General features: G+C 37.9%; 1 protein-coding gene across 10 annotated transcripts in view; it reads right to left on the bottom strand.

Annotated features, from left to right (window-relative positions):
- TFPI (tissue factor pathway inhibitor) overlaps positions 1-18,257 on the bottom strand; it is a 127,138-nt gene that overhangs the window by 869 nt on the left and 108,012 nt on the right. For 6 of the 10 annotated variants that reach the window (XM_072931607.1, XM_030277889.4, XM_072931609.1 and 3 more), the window contains 6 exons: positions 16,028-16,228; positions 10,783-10,821; positions 7,338-7,514; positions 6,037-6,279; positions 5,477-5,569; positions 1,222-2,509 (listed from right to left, as the gene is read on the bottom strand). In XM_072931607.1, the coding sequence (XP_072787708.1) occupies positions 2,193-2,509; positions 5,477-5,569; positions 6,037-6,279; positions 7,338-7,514; positions 10,783-10,821; positions 16,028-16,228 (1,070 nt within the window). In that variant the 3' untranslated portion in view covers positions 1,222-2,192. Of the gene's footprint in view, positions 1-1,221; positions 2,510-4,561; positions 4,793-5,476; positions 5,570-6,036; positions 6,280-7,337; positions 7,515-10,782; positions 10,822-16,027; positions 16,229-18,257 lie in introns of those variants that run through there. The other 4 variants (XM_041717366.2, XM_041717365.2, XM_072931612.1 and 1 more) reach the window with 2 other exon arrangements.

Below are 18,257 nucleotides of genomic sequence, written 5' to 3'. Positions count from 1 at the left end.
AACTGCATCTTTTCAATTTTAGGTCAGCATTATTTGAAATTTTTGCTGGCAAATGTAATTATGCTCTCCTGAAAATCCAAGATACTTGGCATAAGTATCTTTTCATGATTACAGAAAAAAGAAAAAAAAAGCAGAGTAAATTGTCATTCTGCCTTTGGATTTCCAGCAAACGCTTACCTGGAAGCTATACCTTTACCTGTGTTGTTAGTGATAAAATTGCCATTTCTGCCATAGGATAGAGCACACAAATTCATTTTGAGGAGTTTCAAGTGAAGCACTTGTAGAAAGTTATGTGAAATAAATGTGGATAGCTTTAAAAATATGGTAAATATTTCTATTAATTAATGGAGTGAATCACTGCTAGACGTTCTGAAATCAAGGAGAAGGTAAAAGCACCCAGCATTTCCAGTGTAAGATTCAATACCTCAGTGCTGAGTTTGAATGACTGCAGATAACTCGGCCCAAGTGACAGGGTCTGTCAGCAGCCATTCAGCAGTTATAAAACAAGAGCTTGTAACTTGCAGAATAAAAAATGGACTGAATGTGAAGAAAAGGTGCACAATTTAACAGAGATGCTGGTGTGTTAGTGCTGCTGGCAGGATTTTACCATTCCAAGGAGAGGCTGGTGGTTTGCTCCTTCAGGGTCGCTGCAAGGGAGAACTGAAACACTGGAGGGTGAACCTGAGGCAGCCAAAGGACCTGGGCACTGGAACTAGTTCAAGAAGCAAATCCAGAATTCCCAAACATGGAAGAACTCCATCATCTATCACCCAAGAGTGACTCACATACAAATGGGAACTGATAAAATTGCTGCACAGGCTGCAAAGAAGCTGAACAGGAGCCATTATATCACCAGTTATGTGGAAACCAAAAGAGCACCATTTTTCCTCAGAAAGCAGCAGAGCTGAGGTAGCTGCGTGCATAAATGCAATAAATGAATGCATAAATACAACAAATGAATGCATAAATGCACATGTGAAGCCAGTCAGATGGAACTCCTGAAGATACAAAGCCACACAGGAGGAGTTCAGTGGAAAAACAAAGTAAAAATTTGAGGAAATCATTTGGGTTACAGCAAAGCTGAAGACATCCTGTGGTCACAGAAGTGGGAAGCAGGTGAGTTGCTGAAAGCAAGAAGCTATGCATTAAAACCTGGGCAATTCAGGAGGCTGACAAAATATCCAAAATGCACGTGCTATGTCTTAGGTGTCTTAAGTACGGTACAGCTGCTAAAAAAAAAAAAGTTCATCTGAAATGTATAATAGCTTAACTGGTGTGAAAAATTATGAAAAACTGCTGGGAAATAAATAGAATGATGTGTTAGCAACATCATAGTATTAAAAAAATAAATTCTGTAAATTTAAAACTGAATAATGAGTTGCCTTTTCAAGATATACTAAGTTAGTTTCTAGTTATAAAATGAGAACCTCTTAACTTTTCATAATTGCAAGACTAAATTTCACTCTGAGTTCAGAGTAGAAGCCCACAGTGTGAAAAAACTATATTAAAACTACTGATTTTTATTATGAAAATGGTAGTTCAATTAACTAAGGCAATGCTTTTGGTACTGCTCTGAGAACTCTTGGGCCTGGAACTAATTTCATCTCTCTCTAGCTGGAGAGGATGTTAGTTTTCAAAGCATATGTTCAGCATAGCATACCTATTTTAACCTGCCAGTTTCTGAACCCACAAAGAACAGAGCAGAAAGGTTTGCCAGTGAGCAAAGGGCCAAACAGCACAGGCTTGTTAATTATAACAGAGAATTCAAACATTCACTTTGTAATGTAAATTACTTATCTGTGATGTAGAATTATCCAGGGAGTCCACAGTCCCCTCATGAAGGAGTTCTCACAATGACTGCAAGATTTGGGGGAACCATGGAGCCAGTGATGAGGTAAACAGGGGCTGTGTACATAAAGTGCACCAGAGAGAGCCAGGTGCTACTCAGAATCCCTCTTGTATTTTTCCCAAAAATTATGCTATTCCTTACATCACTGTCAGATAAATCCCCTAAATACCAAACACAATTATCTTCAAAATACCTGCATGTTCTTCACTCACAGAAGCAACAAGCCTGTGAAGAAAATCTCTTAATTTTGCCATCTAGAGCCATTTTTTTTCAACACAAGATTATTTTAAAATAAAAACTAAATAACTCATCATCATTTCCTCTATGCTGAAGCTCATAAAAATTATAAATTTATTTCAATGTACTGATCATTAAAAGACTTGACTTCTTTTAGGTAAGCAGAAAACATTCCCTGTGTCATGCCCAGCATGTCTTTTGGCAGGACAATGTGGAAGCCTGTGAGGCAGTGTGTAAACTCTGTCACCAGGACATTACAGCAGGTGAGTTGTCTCTGTTCAGCTCCAGTTCCTAGTGCTGTATCTATGAATGTGATGGAACAGAAAATTGAGCTGTTATACCTGTTCTTGAGTTTCTCTCCCAAATGTTTCCATTTTACAACCTCATTTTTCTGAGAGTTGTTGAAAAGTTCTCTCCTGCTTTCTTTATCAAGAAAAAAAAGAAAATGAAAGACGGAAAAGTCCCACAAGCTGCAAAACCACATAAAAAAGAAGAGGTACGCATTGTATGGTTTAAGATTCAGTTTCTATAATACAGCCCTTTCCTGACCCCTGAGGTATAAACAGATTACATGATCATACCCGCAGAATCTCTGGAAAATGCACATCCAGATACAGACTCACATTTATCAGAAATAACACCAACTCTGCATTGTAACAATAATCTTTATCCCTCAGGCTTTGCAGGGCTGGTGTGGCAGCAGACTGCTAATTACACTAGAAAACAAGTTTGAAGTTATCTTGGGAAGAAAGGAAATGCAGTGAGCATTATTTCCCCCAGATCACAAGTGTGTGATATTCAGGAAGCTTCAGGTTTATTGCCAGATTTTCAATATGTGCAGACTTTAGCTCCTCATTTCTGGTTTCAGCAAAGCAAAAATAAAAGAGTCTTCAAGTGGACAGGCTATTACAAACATAGTGAGTCATCTGCACTTGACAGTAATCCACAGGTATAAATTGGTGCAGATCCATTAAAGCAAAGAGAACTTTGCCAATTTATATCAGCAAAAGATGACCCTCACTCTGTACTCACAGGACCTGCATCCTTGTGCTATTCCAAATTCACTGAGCTGAAAAATGACTTTTAATCCTGTCTCCCACTCAAATGTCACAAATCAAATATATGTATAGTGATTGCAATTTTCTACCATAGATCACACAAAATGAAAGCTTTGATTCTTAGCCTCACTCTTAGTTTGCACAGAGTAAAAGTTATTATAGATGCTTCAGCAAAGTGAGACCAGAACAATCTTCAATCTCTGCAGAAAGTTCATTGCTGAGAGTGCTAGAAACTTCATGTCTGTATTCATGGTTTGCTTTATTTGGCCATAGAACAGTTTAATCTTCTGAAGATAAAGAACTATATTGTAAATCTAAACCCCTGATATTGTTACAGAGCTACACATACCAACAAAACTTTTTTTTTCTTAAAATCAAGATGAAATAGCATGTCAGTTTTGAGGTATTCTATAAGAGACAACTCCTTGTGATTTTTTTTCATGTTTTAATGTAAATTAACTAAATTATATTTAATTTTTTAAAAGTTCTTTGAAAAAGATACATAACCAGGCCAATATACATAGCAAATTGATATTACAATGGTAGATCAATTTGCCTGTGCTTGAGGAGGAGGACATCAGCCACTCCATCCCAAACAGTTCACCCTGATCCTTACCTCCTATGTCAAGTCAAACTCTTGTCCCCCACAGAACGTGCAGGGTAGCTGTCTGCAGCTTTTGTGTGACATGTCTCTGCCCTGGAACTTCACTTTATAGCTGCACCTCTAGAAAGAGCAGCAATGGAGACAGTGTTCTCTATGTCTGTGAGAAATCAGCTGTCAGCTTTGGCCTTCCTCACTAGTGGGACTGCACAAAAACACCTGATTTCAGCCCCTTCCAGCAGCCTGAAGGGCACAAGCTGATAAACAGAGCAGGAGGCTGCATGAGGCAGGCAAGTGCAAGACAAAGGTCACACAATTAGGAAGAACCTGTTGGGTCTTCAGACTTTCCACTGAAATTCCCAGGTCACTCCACAGCTGTGCTTCTCATCCAACCCATTCTGCTACACTGACTCTTTGTTCCATCAATCTTCAGTTCTCTTTCTCTTACCCTCACCTCTCACCCTCAAACTCTGCTATTGCTGACACAATCAAAACCCCTTCTATTTCCTCTGAGAAAACATGGTGAAGCATGCTCCTTTCCTGGTAGAGGTTAGCTGTGTGGAGGATCCAGGCATTCACACTATGACTAAAAACCTTCAGGGAACATGCATGCCCCTTTATGCCCCTAGACTTATTACCAGACCTGATGTAATTCACATAGTTTTCAGTAAAATAAGCTGCCAAAGCTCTACTGTTTTATATTAATTCATTTAAATAACAGAGTACATTGATGCTTTTCATGTGGCAAACAAATACAACTGTACAAAAACTTACATCAAACCAGAGGTGCCTGTAGATTGCAGTGCAGGAAAAAAACAGGGTACAACACACATTCATGCTTTATTAGACACTCCATTCTAAGCAAAGAGCACAGGAATGCCCCTACACACCTGCTATCTTACAGAACATACAAAATGCAAAAACCTTAGCCAGTCTCTATGCCATCACTCAGTCCTCAAAAGCACAAGCAAATGCAAAAAACCAACATAAATACTTGGTGAGAGTGCTCAGGCTCTTTCCAACTGTTTGTTGCTTCCTCTTGCACAACTGTGGATCATAAAAATGACATGCTTCAAATTCAATCTCCCTGTACAGTGTGAGCAAGCACCAGCCATCTGCAGTGGACAGTGTCCAGCTGCTGGAACTGTTAAAGCCTATCCCTCTTCAGCATCTGCATTATAACACATAGGGCAAAAATACCTTGGAGCAACATTTTAAATTCATTAAATTAAAATTAATTAAATTAAAGCATTTTAAATTAATTCATACTCACTGTGATTATATTCAACCCAAAACTGAGTTTAATATGGTCACAGTGAAAATAAAAACATTATGGTATTAAATATGTTATACTATACTATGTACTAAAATCCAAGTGTCATTCTCTTTTAGTGGGTGAAAAGAATTTATATCACTTGCCTATTAGATCCTCAGAAAAATATTAATTTTGACTGAAAGAATTATGTGCCACTGCTTTTGATCTTCGTATTAATCAGGCCTTTAGGAAGTGCACACTTATTAAAGAGAGGGGTCAATCTTCCACTTGCTGATATTTATGAAAGATCCGTTAAGTTGTGACATATTTCTTTGCTTTAACTTTCTCTGCTTATCAAATCCTTTGGCAAAGATGAAAGCCCATTCTTTAGTATCAGGTATGTCAGAAAATGAATTGAAAAGGAAATGCAATCCATATAAAAGACAGAGCTAAGAACTGCAAAAGCCAATTCTTACCAAAAAAAATGGGGAACTGGTTGGGCTCCTCCTGTGCAGAACTACTATTCAGGGTGTTGGACTTCTCGTTTGGAGCAGCTGGCAACAAATTAACTAAAAGAAAAAGACAGAGACAGCTGGTGTGAAACAGTCAAGGGTGTAGACACATCCAAGCTCTGGAAATCAGGTGTGACTGGTACCTGCTGGCCCTGCTCAAACCCACTACAGATGCCAGTTGCCAAGCAACATCTCTAAAGCCCCAAGGCTCAGGAAACTCAGGCTGCTGAAACAACTTTGCTATAGGTTCTTTGTCCTTCCTTAATTTTACTGATGTAAAATTTAGATTGCACAGACTTTGGTAAGGTTATTTTTATATTGCCAGCAGACATTCTAACCTTTGCAATTGTAAGCCTTTTTTCAAAATAAGTATTGCTGGCAAGAAAGTGGCTCTGTAGCCGCTTTTAATGTTAATGACTTCCCTGTGCTCAGGTATTTCCAGTCACATACAAATAAATGGGGAAAATCAGTGGCCAAACCAAGGAGCAAAGGGTTGATTATATACAGCAAAAGCAAATTCTTACCAAAAATCTCAGGAGACTGGCTGGGTTCTTCTGCTGGGGAACTGCTGTTCACAGCGCTGGGATGTTCTTCAGCTGGGGAACTGCTGTTCAGAGTGCTGGGATGTTCTTCTGCTGGGGAACTGCTGTTCACAGTGCTGGGATGTTCTTCTGCTGGGGAACTACTGTTCACAGTGCTGGGATGTTCTTCAGCTGGAGAACTGCTGCTCACAGTGCTAGGATGCTCTTCAGCTGGCAATAAATTTGCTAAATTAAAAAAAAAAAAGGAAGTGAAAACTCTTAAGAAAAAAACAAAAATTGGTATCAATGATTCAATATCTCAAAAGTAAAAACTTTGATCTATTTAGATCGTGGCAATCCTCTCTTCTTGGGTGTCCATGCAAATTTACATGAAGGTACTATTTTAGACTAAAGTAATGAAAAAGAATATTCTGCAGCTTTTAGTTCAGAAGGTAAAAGTGGAATCACAGCCCAGGAAGAAATGCTTCAGCAGAAGAAGGGAAAATGCACACAGCTCTATATTTATAATAATAATAAACCTTTAAAAGGAAGCATAGGTGTTTTTTTCTTCTCTAGGTGTGAATAATCTCGAGTTCCCCTTGCCAAAATGACAGCTTATGAAACAGTGCTGGAAAAAGGCCTACTAGAGACAAGCAAGATAAAAAGGTCTGGAGGCTCTCAATGGGAAAATGTATTCACATTGTGAATAAAATGAGGCACTTGAAGGAAGAGCAGTTCTGAAGGTTACTGCATCCTGATGTAGAAAAATTTGTTGGAATGAGCAGACAAGGAAGCAAATGACTGGTCTGTGGTCAGTCTGAGTGGCTTTGGTGGCCTAAGCTGCACAGCCAAGTCATTCCCAAGGGACACACAGGTGTTCCAGGAATCTTTGGTGGGAAGTTAGCAATGCACAGTGAGTTAAGAGGTGCCCATACAGGAATTTTTGTCATTACAATACTTGGTTTGAAAGGAGTATATGCTGACATATGGGTTAAAAACATGCAGAAGTGTTTTATGGTATTATAAAGCCATACAAATGACAGATTGTAGGGTAGCTGTCATAAAAAAAGTAAAAACGTAGGAGGCCTGTAATATTCCTTAAATAGTACCTACCAATTTTTTACTTCATACTTTACATTTTGGTACTTTTACTTAAAAATATGAATAATTACTATGAATTTCACATAGAAATTACTGCCACTGCAGGGCATCCCAAATTGCCTTTTTTCCATGCAAAATACCTCAAAACCACACCATTTTTTAAATACAAGACTAAAACTAAGTGATTAAAAACATCAACTTACAGCTGTCTTGGCAGGTAGTCTGGCATTCCTCCAAACTCCTGAAGTTGTTCTGGTTTCCTAGGCACCCACCATACTTGAATGCCTCACACAATTTTGTCTCCTTGTTGTAGAAGTACCTGGTAAAATACCCGCGGCAGACCCCCGGCTCTTGGGCATGGAAGCAGAAATCAGGCTGTCCTAGAAACAATGTTAAATGAGGAACAGGGTGGGTGAAGAAAAAAACTAAAATGCATCCCAAAACAACAACAGAGCTGGAGGAAGTTTGCAAAATAAACTTCTGACTTTGGGCTAAAAGCCAGCTAAAAAATAACTACAGCATTTTTGTGCTTTTTTGTGCTATATTAAATTAGAATAATATTCACTTCAATAATTATATTAATAAAATATTAAACACAATATTATAATTATTAAATATAATTATAATTATGAAATATATCTCATTATAATATATTATTAAATTATAGTAATTATTTAATTTATTTTTTCTATATTTAATGATTTATATTTACACTGGAACATTATAGGGATATTTATTGCTCTGTTCAAGTAGCCACTAAACTACATCTTGAAAAATATCAACTAATGAGTCCTTTAAATTCCAAAACATTGACGTTCTAAGTTGAAAATTAGTTTTTATTCTGATTTAAAAGAAGACCTGCACCGCAGCTGGATCACTTGCACTTAAGTACACATCCTTGTTATTTATGTTTCACTCAATGTTAGCACAAAGCAATGCTCAAATAGAAAAGGAAGGAGTTTTAAAATAGAACAGAAAAAAAAAAAAATCCAGCAGTGCAGTTTGTATAGGGCAGTTTATCCTTGTAAAAGAATACTCGAAACAGGGAGACAGAGCAGCTATTCTACAATATTTCAGTCCCAGTTCTGAGTTTGCAATCAGTAACTACAACATCAACCAAGGAAAAGCTAACAAATGAATATTGCATAATTTGACTGAGTATCACAGCATGATATTATATCCTTTGGCAGGGAAGAAAAACACAGTCATATGACAATCACCAAAAGTCAACTCCTCACCATATTCAGTTTTTTCTTAAAATAGTATGCTTAAACTCATGGTGACAATGAAATATATGTGGAGGAATTCTCGGATTCTTGCTAATAGATATTTTGTAACATGATTCTTGTCTGAGCTGACTTGCTGAGAAAAGTCTACTTAACCATCATATAAGAAAACCCTATGAGGTGTAACATATAAAGGCCTTGTTTAGCTGTGACAATTCACAAAATATTGAGACTAAAATGCTGTGCAGCCAGCTGTCATTTAAAAAACGGATATAGAACAATTACTTTGAAATGCCTAACATTTTTGAAGTAGGTTATCAACTTGAAAAGAAATTAATCCTGTAACACCTGTTTTAGGTAGGTATATATTCAAATTCATTGCTAGAAAAAGATGATTATTAAAGGCTATTGATGCACATGTTGAATTTCTACAAAATATTATAATATCTCATAACAAATGTTTTTCTAAGAAAAAAATTGGCAATACCATTGCATTTCAATTTTTATAATACTTCATGAACAGCAAAAAATAATTTTCAGAGCTCACATGCAAAACTAAATCACTAAAATATTATTGAATAAAGCAACAAAAATCAACTGTTTTCAGCGTTCCTGAATGGCTAAAGTTTGATTCTTCATTACAAATTTCATTCTCTGCCAGTAAGTGTAATCCACAGTTCAGGTGCTTCACCTCTCTCATTACGCAAAGGCAGCCCCTGTTGATGTGCACAGATTCAGAAAGCAAAGCCCACACAGAGCAGTAAATATAAAAAAGATGTGCAAGGCATGTGCTGTGCTTTCAGCTGAAAGCAGAGGCGAGAAGGTGCCTAGACAGGGAGCAGCAAGGCTCCACCAGGAACTGTTCCATCAGCTAGGAGCTCACAGACAACCAGAGCTACAGAAAAAAATTCTCTCATCAAACACTGCACAAGAGCACGAAATAACACAAAGGGGTTATTAGATAGACATTAACTGAAAAAGGAAGGAAGATAAAAATGAGGGTATGCAAAGTAGGCTACAGGACTGTGACTGATTCTTAAAAACAGATGTCTTTAATTTAGAATATTCTTATATTAAAATGGTTCTTGCAAATGAAATTAAGCCCAAATTAGCTGAGTTCACAGCTAACTTTTATAGCCACTTTTGAAGAGAGAGCTCATGAAGGCAATATAATCCTAACCATACAAACCAGTACTATACTTCTAAATGCCACATCTTTCTCCAAGGACTCAATATTCAAGACTGCATTAGTGGAAACAACAGTGCACATGCAACAGGGCTGATGACAGCCATGGGCTGAATTTTACAGGATGTGTTCTGGTTTGTCATTAAAAGCAGGGAATTAGGGTCAGCCCTTAAAGGAAGTAGTGCCAAGGTCCACAGTGTGTGTGGAAAATCAACCTTAGAAGGCTTCCACATATAATCACAATTTTTTTAATGCATTAAGAATAGAAATGGCAGTAGAAAACAGGAAAAGAAGCCCCTCATCTCATATGAAAATATTCCAAATACCATTCTGTAAAGATGGGTGATTTGATTATAGTCTATTTCAAAATGTATGTGCAAATGTTTGCATTTCTGCAAGTTGCTAAATGCACACCCATTCAGGAAGTCTCAAGTGGAAGGAGAAATGAAGGAGAATAAGCAGAAAAAGAGGAGCTGACTTGTGAAAAAGTGTACTCAAGTCTGTGTTTGTAGAGCTCTGGCTGCCCACGGCGGGCCCCATCCAGGTGAGGCTCCAATGCGCAAAGGGGAAGGGTAGAGTAAGTCTTCACAAGCTCTGCTCTGAGTGTTAAAGTGAAATATCCTTGTTACAAACATCAGTTTTCTCAACAGACCAACAGTGTTCCAAGTAAGGGAGTCCCGATACTTCAGCACTGGCTATTTTGGAAGTCTGGGGTATCAGGAATTTAAAGTTCTGTTTAAAGTCTGTCCCTTCAGGAATGGGCAGCTTGCTCCCTTGTTTGATTTGCAATTAGGGCTTGTACCCTAATCTCTGGTAGCTCCTCCACAGACAATGCTTAAAGAGTTCTGTTTCAGAGCAGTTTTTTTCCTACTTTTCTAAAAGTAAAAAGGCATTAGTGCAAAGCATTTAGCTTGTTCTCAAAATACACTGTAAGAGCTCCCCGTCGTGGCTAATTATACCATGCTTGAACCTCTGCTGAGTCCCTCTTTTTACTGAAGAAAGAGAACAGAATCATTACATATTTATTTTGTGCAGAAGAGGTTGCAGCTAGCATCTTCAGTGACCACAACTATTCTCAAATCTTTTGATGAAGACAGATTTGGACTAAGAACTCGCTTTAATCTGACATTGCTGCTTTTGTTAGAAGATCAATTACGTATTGTTCCAAGCTAATAAAAGAAAATAAATCCCTTATTGTGATAGAAGGATCTTAGATTATGATGTAAATATAATTACCTTTCTTAATTTTTGTTAACGCCATCTTCTGAGGAAATTCTGCAAGATAAATAAAAATAAAAGTAGTTAGCAAAAGCACATATGTTAAGTCTGGCCTGTGACACCAATGTGTTTAGCAGTGACAGTGAGCACTGAGAAGCAAGAAAACATCATCTCTTCCTTTCCTTTTTCTCTTTATTTGAGAAATAGCAAAAAAGCTCATTGTGTAGAACTGAAGTATCATTTCCTTTGTATAGGAAGTCCTGCTGTACTGGAAACATGACAATATAGCAAGTACTGAAATCAAATTATGTCAATTTAGAACTGAACAGGGAAATTACCCCTCTTGCTACTGCATCCAGGATCCTGTATCATGCAATGTCACTCCTCAAAAGAGGAGTAGTTAACAGACTAAGAACCCAACTAATGCTGCTCATAGCTTTGGAGCTGGCTGAGGGAGACAGTAGGACTTCCCTCATCCTATAAAATTCCCTTTGCTCTGCCATCCAGGGCCTGAGTGAAGCTTTCCTCATGCAGTTAATGATATTAAGGCCCCTTCGGCCAAATATCTCCAGGTATCCCAGGAGGCTGTAGATGAAAACTTTGTCTGCATGTTTCTCTCTGTGCATGATCTGCAGCAAAGTTGTTATCATCATTTTTAATGCAGGAGTCTGAGTTTTATTGTATCAGCCCAAGAAACTGGGTATCTTAATTCAACCCCAAACTCCTTTTTGGAGATTGAAAACGAACCTCTCCTCCTTGTAGAAGACCGTCTAAGCATAAAACTGCAAAGGAGTCCAAGGGCAGAGGAGATCATCCAATGTCTGTGAAAGGTGGACAATATTTTGACAGCTGAGAGAAAGTGGCCAGCAGCTTCTGGACTCTGCCCTAGTCACCTTATTTGCATAGCTTCATAATTCTTGTTTTGTACTTTACTGCCCCTTTGTATCATAATTCTACTCTAGTTTTCTCTGGAAACCTGCTGATGTTGTATTTTCAAAGCAGATCTATTAGGTAGAAATTCTGTCATAAAACATTTTTCCTTCCACCTCTGGAACAATGCAGCTGTTACCCTTTAAAAATACTAAAGACATGGCACACACTTCAGAGTGATGTAGCATTTCTTTGAACAGATTTCCAGTTTTCCCTATTAGTAGGAGGCTTGGCCCTCAGCATTTAAACCCATGACCTAAACATGGACACGCACATCAGGCTGTTTTCACTAATCTCACTCAGCTGTCCCCTTCAGGGCAAAATCATCAATCATATTTTGGCATGTGATCTATACTCTTCTGGCAGAGAAAAGGAAAATTTTGTTGTGAGTTTATACAGGCCTAGAATATTTTAATCTTACTACCATGTCACCAATGTTTTTGCTTCTGGTTTCAGTCAAAAATCCGAATCCACATCTGAGTTGTTTTCTTATTCTGCAAACAAAGTGTATTTCTTAGTAGATCCACTCTAAATAACAGACATTAGAATTGCCATCATGACCAGGTATTTTCCCTTAGTAGCAAGCTCAGCTAGCCTAAAATTTATATTCACTATCATGTATTTCACAGCCTTGAAAATGAAGGCCTTTGTGCGAGTGACACATTTGTGACTATACTCATATCCAGTAAACAATGGAGCTTATAGGCAAATTCCTCTTAAAAAGTACTTTTTCATTCCCTGAAGTTGTGAGTATTGGGCACAAGAAACAAAAATTACAGCTGATTTCTAGGAAGCTTCATTCAGAAGTAACCATCTTGTCTCGGGGAGCCAGCCTGCAGCTGGACTCTCTGAACTCTGTTGTACTGGTTATCAGTCAGTTCTGTCTGGTGGCTTATTGATTCCAAGAGTTAACAAGTTATCCTGATCTGGTAATTCACTCATGCTGTCTCATTTATTCTGGTATTTGTGCTGAATACTGAAAATCAAAAACTTTGACCAATCACATTATTTCTTCTGAATTTTTGCTTACATTAGATAGCTGCCGTTGAGGTTATATTCATCAATACTGGTCTTCACACTCTACAAAGTGATAATTTAGTAGTTGAGATTTTTCTTTATTTCTAAGCACTTTTGTGTCACTCATACCCTCTCTTCAGACTCATTTCTAGAGTCCCTAAATAGTGATCTCCTACAGTAATAAATACTGGAAATGTAAGTAAGATGGATACAACTACATGCTACAAGACTGTACAGATCAAGTTAGACTTAACAAAAATTCACATAATTATGCAGGATTTTTCTGTATTATGTTAGCAAAAGGGATTAATTTGCAAAAGGATTTACTTTGCTTATGCCTGGTAGTCTGCAGCACACTGTACATAACACCAAATCATTTTATCTGTTGCTATTCATTCAGAGAATACAGAAATTATGATTCTTGTTTTCTCCTCATCCTCCAAGCAGATCTAGCCCTTGGAGAGTCTTGGATCACTGTTATTCATACACAGAAAAGTGTTTACGGGCTGAATATCAAGATGTAGACACAAAGACAGTTCTCATTTTAAATAACTTTCAGTTTTATACTACAGAGTTATGCCAAATATATGCCAGTACAGGATTTGGTCTAGAAGATCTGTTTCAGATCCAACATATGTGTCAGAATCAAAGTAATGCTGGGTCCCTTCCAACTCAGCTTATTCTGTGAAAACAGCAACATCAGATGGAAGAAATAATGTGATAAATTGTCACTCATGACACCTGCTATGACTTTTGGACGCTTAATTCCAAATTCTGCATCTATCATCCCAGCCTTTTCCCTTTTACTCCTCTGTCTTAGCCTTTAAATTGAAATTGAGGACAAACACTCCACATTTCCTGTGACAGGAAGTGTCAAGTTCTGGATGAGACACTGGCAGGTGCAAATAACCCCACTCCAAGCATGGTAAAGATGCTGAGGGTCCTGCTGAGACCCCAAACCAAATAGTAGCTGGAAACCACCAAGAGCCAGCCTGGTGTCAGACAAAGAAGGGCTAATTCACATCCTAGACTCCAGGTCTGTCTGAAACTGAACGCTATTCAAGGAAACAATAATTTCCAATTTTTTATCTTGAAAGACTTTACTCTTTAAACTTGGTGGAGTCACAACTAGAAACAGATTATTCATCTGTAATGAATTCCTTCACTGTTTGATTTTCTGCCCAGAAATGAGACCTGCTCCCATACAGTAGTCTGTACAGAAGATTTTAAAACCTATGACTTGAATCCTATCTTACTTTGGTATTTTTTTTTACACTCGGGTATGATGACTCAAAGGCACAAATAGTATAGTTTGGAGGAGAAACAGTCTTGTAAACAGCTTTCATCCTTACCAATTGCTAAAATACCAAATACAGGTAAATGAGCACCAAAATAGTAATCTGCACTCCTGGAAGTATCCAAGTTCAACATAAAAAGAAATCCATGAGTACAAATGTTCTTCCCCTTTACAGCCACTTCAGGAAGAGTTTGCCTAAGATCTGTTTCAGATCCAAGTAGAACAGAGGCTCCTGAGCTTTGTGTGCTCTTGCATATAGGTAAAAATGTTTTTCTTCGTGTCATCCCTTTTTCTTTTTTAACTTGAAATGCTAGATTCTTATTTAGTATTTAAAGAAACATGATTTCCACATCCCTCTTTCTTGATGGGATGCCATTTTAATAATTAATATTATTTTAATATCATTACCACCATGTATTGCACCTGAAAACAGAGCAAGGCTGTGACTGATACTTGCCACTTCTTCCCTGGAGCACCTCTGAGGCTTATTAGCAGATCTGTCCAGTAACCATCAAAAGGTAAGGTTCAAATTAATTCTTAGAGTAAAATGCACTGGAAAATTGTCAAAGTCAAATATATTACTCCATTTTTTAAGTGGATGACAAGTTCTTAGTCAAACTTTGTAGTGGTTGTTTTTCTATCCTGATAGAGATAGCTTTATAAGCATGCAGTTGTTTAAAAGCAAAACCTAACTGAACACAAATTATGGTGGCACCAGCAAATCAGAAAAGTAGATCTGAAAAGTAAATAATATCTGGAGTTGACAAATGGTGAGTAAATAAAATGCATGCAGCCTCCTCTTTGGAAAGACCAAAGGCATTGAAACTAGGTATGCTTTAAAGGAACATGAAAATGGCTTATTAACACTTGCAGATTGTTAAGATTCGAGGCATTAAAACGAACAAACTCTTGAAGTGCTACTTTGGGTAATGTGTAACCAGCTCCAGCCATTGTTGTAACACTGGGGTGGGAAACAGGCACTTACTTTGATTGCTAAATAAATTTAGCAGCACTATGCAGTTTTGATAATTTTGATTAGGAAATACAGATGTGTTGAGAAACAGACAATGTAACAGATTTAAAGCCTGATCTAAACACTATGTAGACATGAATTCTGGAAGGGATGGAAAAAATAGGTAAGAGACATTTACATTTGTTACCAGACAAAACTGATGCTATAAATTACCTTGTCACATGTGCAGTCAGCTTCGGCCAGAAAACCCAAAACAGGAGCTTCTGAAGTCAACTTTCTATTCTGAAATTTCTTGGAAGTATTTTTTGTAACCTATAAGACCTTGCTGTGCTTACAAGCAGCCTATGCTAATCCTAGAAGATACAAGTCTTCTAAATTTCATCCAGTTGTATGAGGAATTTGTACAATGTTAAAAACCTTAATTAAAACTTGAATTTTAATAGCAAAACCAGCATTCACAAGGCCCTTGGTGCACATTGTGTTGTGTATTCTATGTTAAATCTCGTTTTCCTCTTTCCAATGATTAACTGAGGAGGTTTCAATAAAACAAAGTTAAAAAATGGCCATAACTGACATTTTAAATGAGAATTATCTACTACTGTAGTAGTAATTATGCTGAAACAAAGAAGATTGCCAAATGTTTGGACAAAGAAGTCTGATAGAAGATCAGCTTATCAAGTAAAGGATAAACCTGGGATTGAAACTTGGGTTCGACATCCTGAAAGTAATAAAGAGCATCTTTGCTACCCACCAGCCTCAAAATCAATTTCACTTAGGAGCTCATCCAAAACAGGGCTCTAGCTAGAAAATAAGATTCCTTGCATTAGTGGTACACTACAAAACCCTACACCTGTCTTTCCAAATCCTGAATGTCTGCTTGCACCACGTAAAATAATTCATATGACTAAAACCAACTGGGGAACATAATTAGAAGAACCCTGTTTCTATTATAGTAGGAACTGAAGAGGGCTTCTAAGTGGTTTGTGAATGAGAAATAACAGAGGCAACTGAAGAATAGGTAGGAAGGTGAGAGGATGGGTACTGGCCTTTTGCCACACACTTCTCCTGGCATTCCTCCAGCGTTAGGAAATTGTTCTCATTGCCGTGGCATCCACCATATTCAAATACTTCACACTTGCGGCTTTTGATGTTGAAGAAATAGCGGATGTGGATGGCTTTGCATGGGCCATCATCTGCTTTCATGGCACAGAACGAGTGCACGAGCTTCAGTGGTGGCAAACCAGCACCTGCAACACAGAGAAGCAGAATAGCTGAGTTAGTTTGCTGCATAGTGTAACTCCCAAATGAGACTGCTTGTGTGTTCTGCTAGAGAGGCACCACACAACATCTGTGTGCAAAGCTCCAAGCACACTGAACAGATGTGAAAGGAAAAACATCATCTGCGTCGGAACACAAATTCCATTCGATCAGTTCAGATGTGTGGCTTCAATTTTCTACCAAAACATCTCACAAGATAAACTTCAGCTCCTCATCACAAACCTCTAAACAGTTATGGAGCGTGGCTTAGTCACACGAGCAGGGGTGCGATGCTGAATAACAAAAACACACAAAGACATGAAGACCACCAGGGCAGCAAGGTTTCCTTGGGCTCTCTTCCATTCCCTGCTCCCAGGGAACTCGGCTCGTAAAGGATCTGCCAGAAAAACAGTGTGGGATGGCCAAAGCCCTGCAGAGGGCATCCCTCTCCTGTCAGATGGCACTTCACTGGGACACAAACCCTGCTGGCACCACTGACAGGCACCAGGCTCCTTTTCCTTGCATGGCACCGTTCCTTGCATTACAGCTGTCAACAGCAAACAACTAAAGTCAAGGCAAAACAAAACTGAATGTTTTCAAATTGTGTCCTTCCTGTCTTTCAATATATATTAGGTCAGGCAATGTTCTATATAAGTTTTCATAGGCATTGTGAAGAACACTACCAAAGATTCACCCTGTCAATTAGGAAATTCTGACTAGCAGTCCAGTTCCTGATACTGTTCCCTTATAAATATATGGTTTTCTATATTTTTCTGTTTTGCTTTTCCAAGGCAGTATTTTACCCTAGAGGGTTCTGAAAGCTCTAAAGAGCTTGTGTGCTTGCCATAGGAGCCAGAAGAACAGACCTAAAGTTTTTCATTCTCCTACAGCTAATTAGAACACTGATGTCTCAGAATGCATATGCAAACATATCTACCTGTGCTCTTTGCAGTGGCCCAGGAAGGAGACAAAAAAAAAAAAGGAGTTTACATGATCATATAATCATTACAGATTCCTACTATTACCAGTTTACGTTTCCAGTATTAATTAAAAGAAGGCTTATGATATGGTGAAAAGGGAACTTGTGTACTTACTACTCACCTGTTCTGAGGCTATCTAATTTTAGCATCTAAAATTTACCTTATTATACACTCTTTGAATGAAGTTCTAAGAGCTGAGAAAGCCTCAGAAGAACTGAGGCCCCTGGAAGTTTACAGGTTTTATTCCATTTGATTATAGCTATCAAACTTACAGAAAAAAAATAGCATTTCTTTTGCAGGAATAGCATTTAAGTCCTTGAAATACTAACAACCTCTATTACGAGATTACTACCAACAGAACAATCGTAGCACACAATCAGATCCTCCAAAAGTGGACCATTTGGTGTTGAAATACATATAAAAAGGACTCAATAGAATTTAAATTCTATTTAAATATTCAGTCCCCAAAATAGTTTGTGACTGATGCAATATTGGTGAAAATGCATTTTCAGATTTTGAAGCTGGGTATAATAGATTTGAAAATATTATTGAAGACTGTACAATAGGAAATATTGATTAAATAAAATTATTAATTATAAGAGGTGTTAGATTGGGTAAAATTGCTGTGAAGCTCAGCTTGCCAAACAAGATTTCAGAACATTTTTTCTTTCCAGTTTTATTAGCTGGGTCTTCCTGAGTCCACGAAGATTTAGTATTTAGAAGTCACAATAAATGCCAAGTTGGACTTCAAAGGTTCTAAAATTCACCAAAAGGCTTTAGAATCCTTTGGAAGGGACTTTAAAAGGTTCAATTTAAAAAGTTGAGAGGATACTGTGTTGCAAAATGAAATTTTGGATTTCCCCTGCTCAGTACCAGGAAAAAAATGCCTTCAAAACACGAATGTTTTCAGTAAGTTATCGAGTCACTCCTGAAATGCTAAAATCAAACACTCAGAGCTCCACAGAAACCAATCCAACTCAGATGTGCTGGGGTGAGGGCTGGCAGCTGGTTTCTGAACACCTCATTTTCTTGGCACCTG

This window comes from Taeniopygia guttata, chromosome 7 (genome assembly GCF_048771995.1).
Source record: "Taeniopygia guttata chromosome 7, bTaeGut7.mat, whole genome shotgun sequence".
NCBI classification, from domain to species: Eukaryota; Metazoa; Chordata; class Aves; order Passeriformes; family Estrildidae; genus Taeniopygia; species Taeniopygia guttata.
The sequence above is the reverse complement of the archived record's forward strand: the minus strand, read 5'-3'. Positions and strand labels throughout refer to the sequence as shown.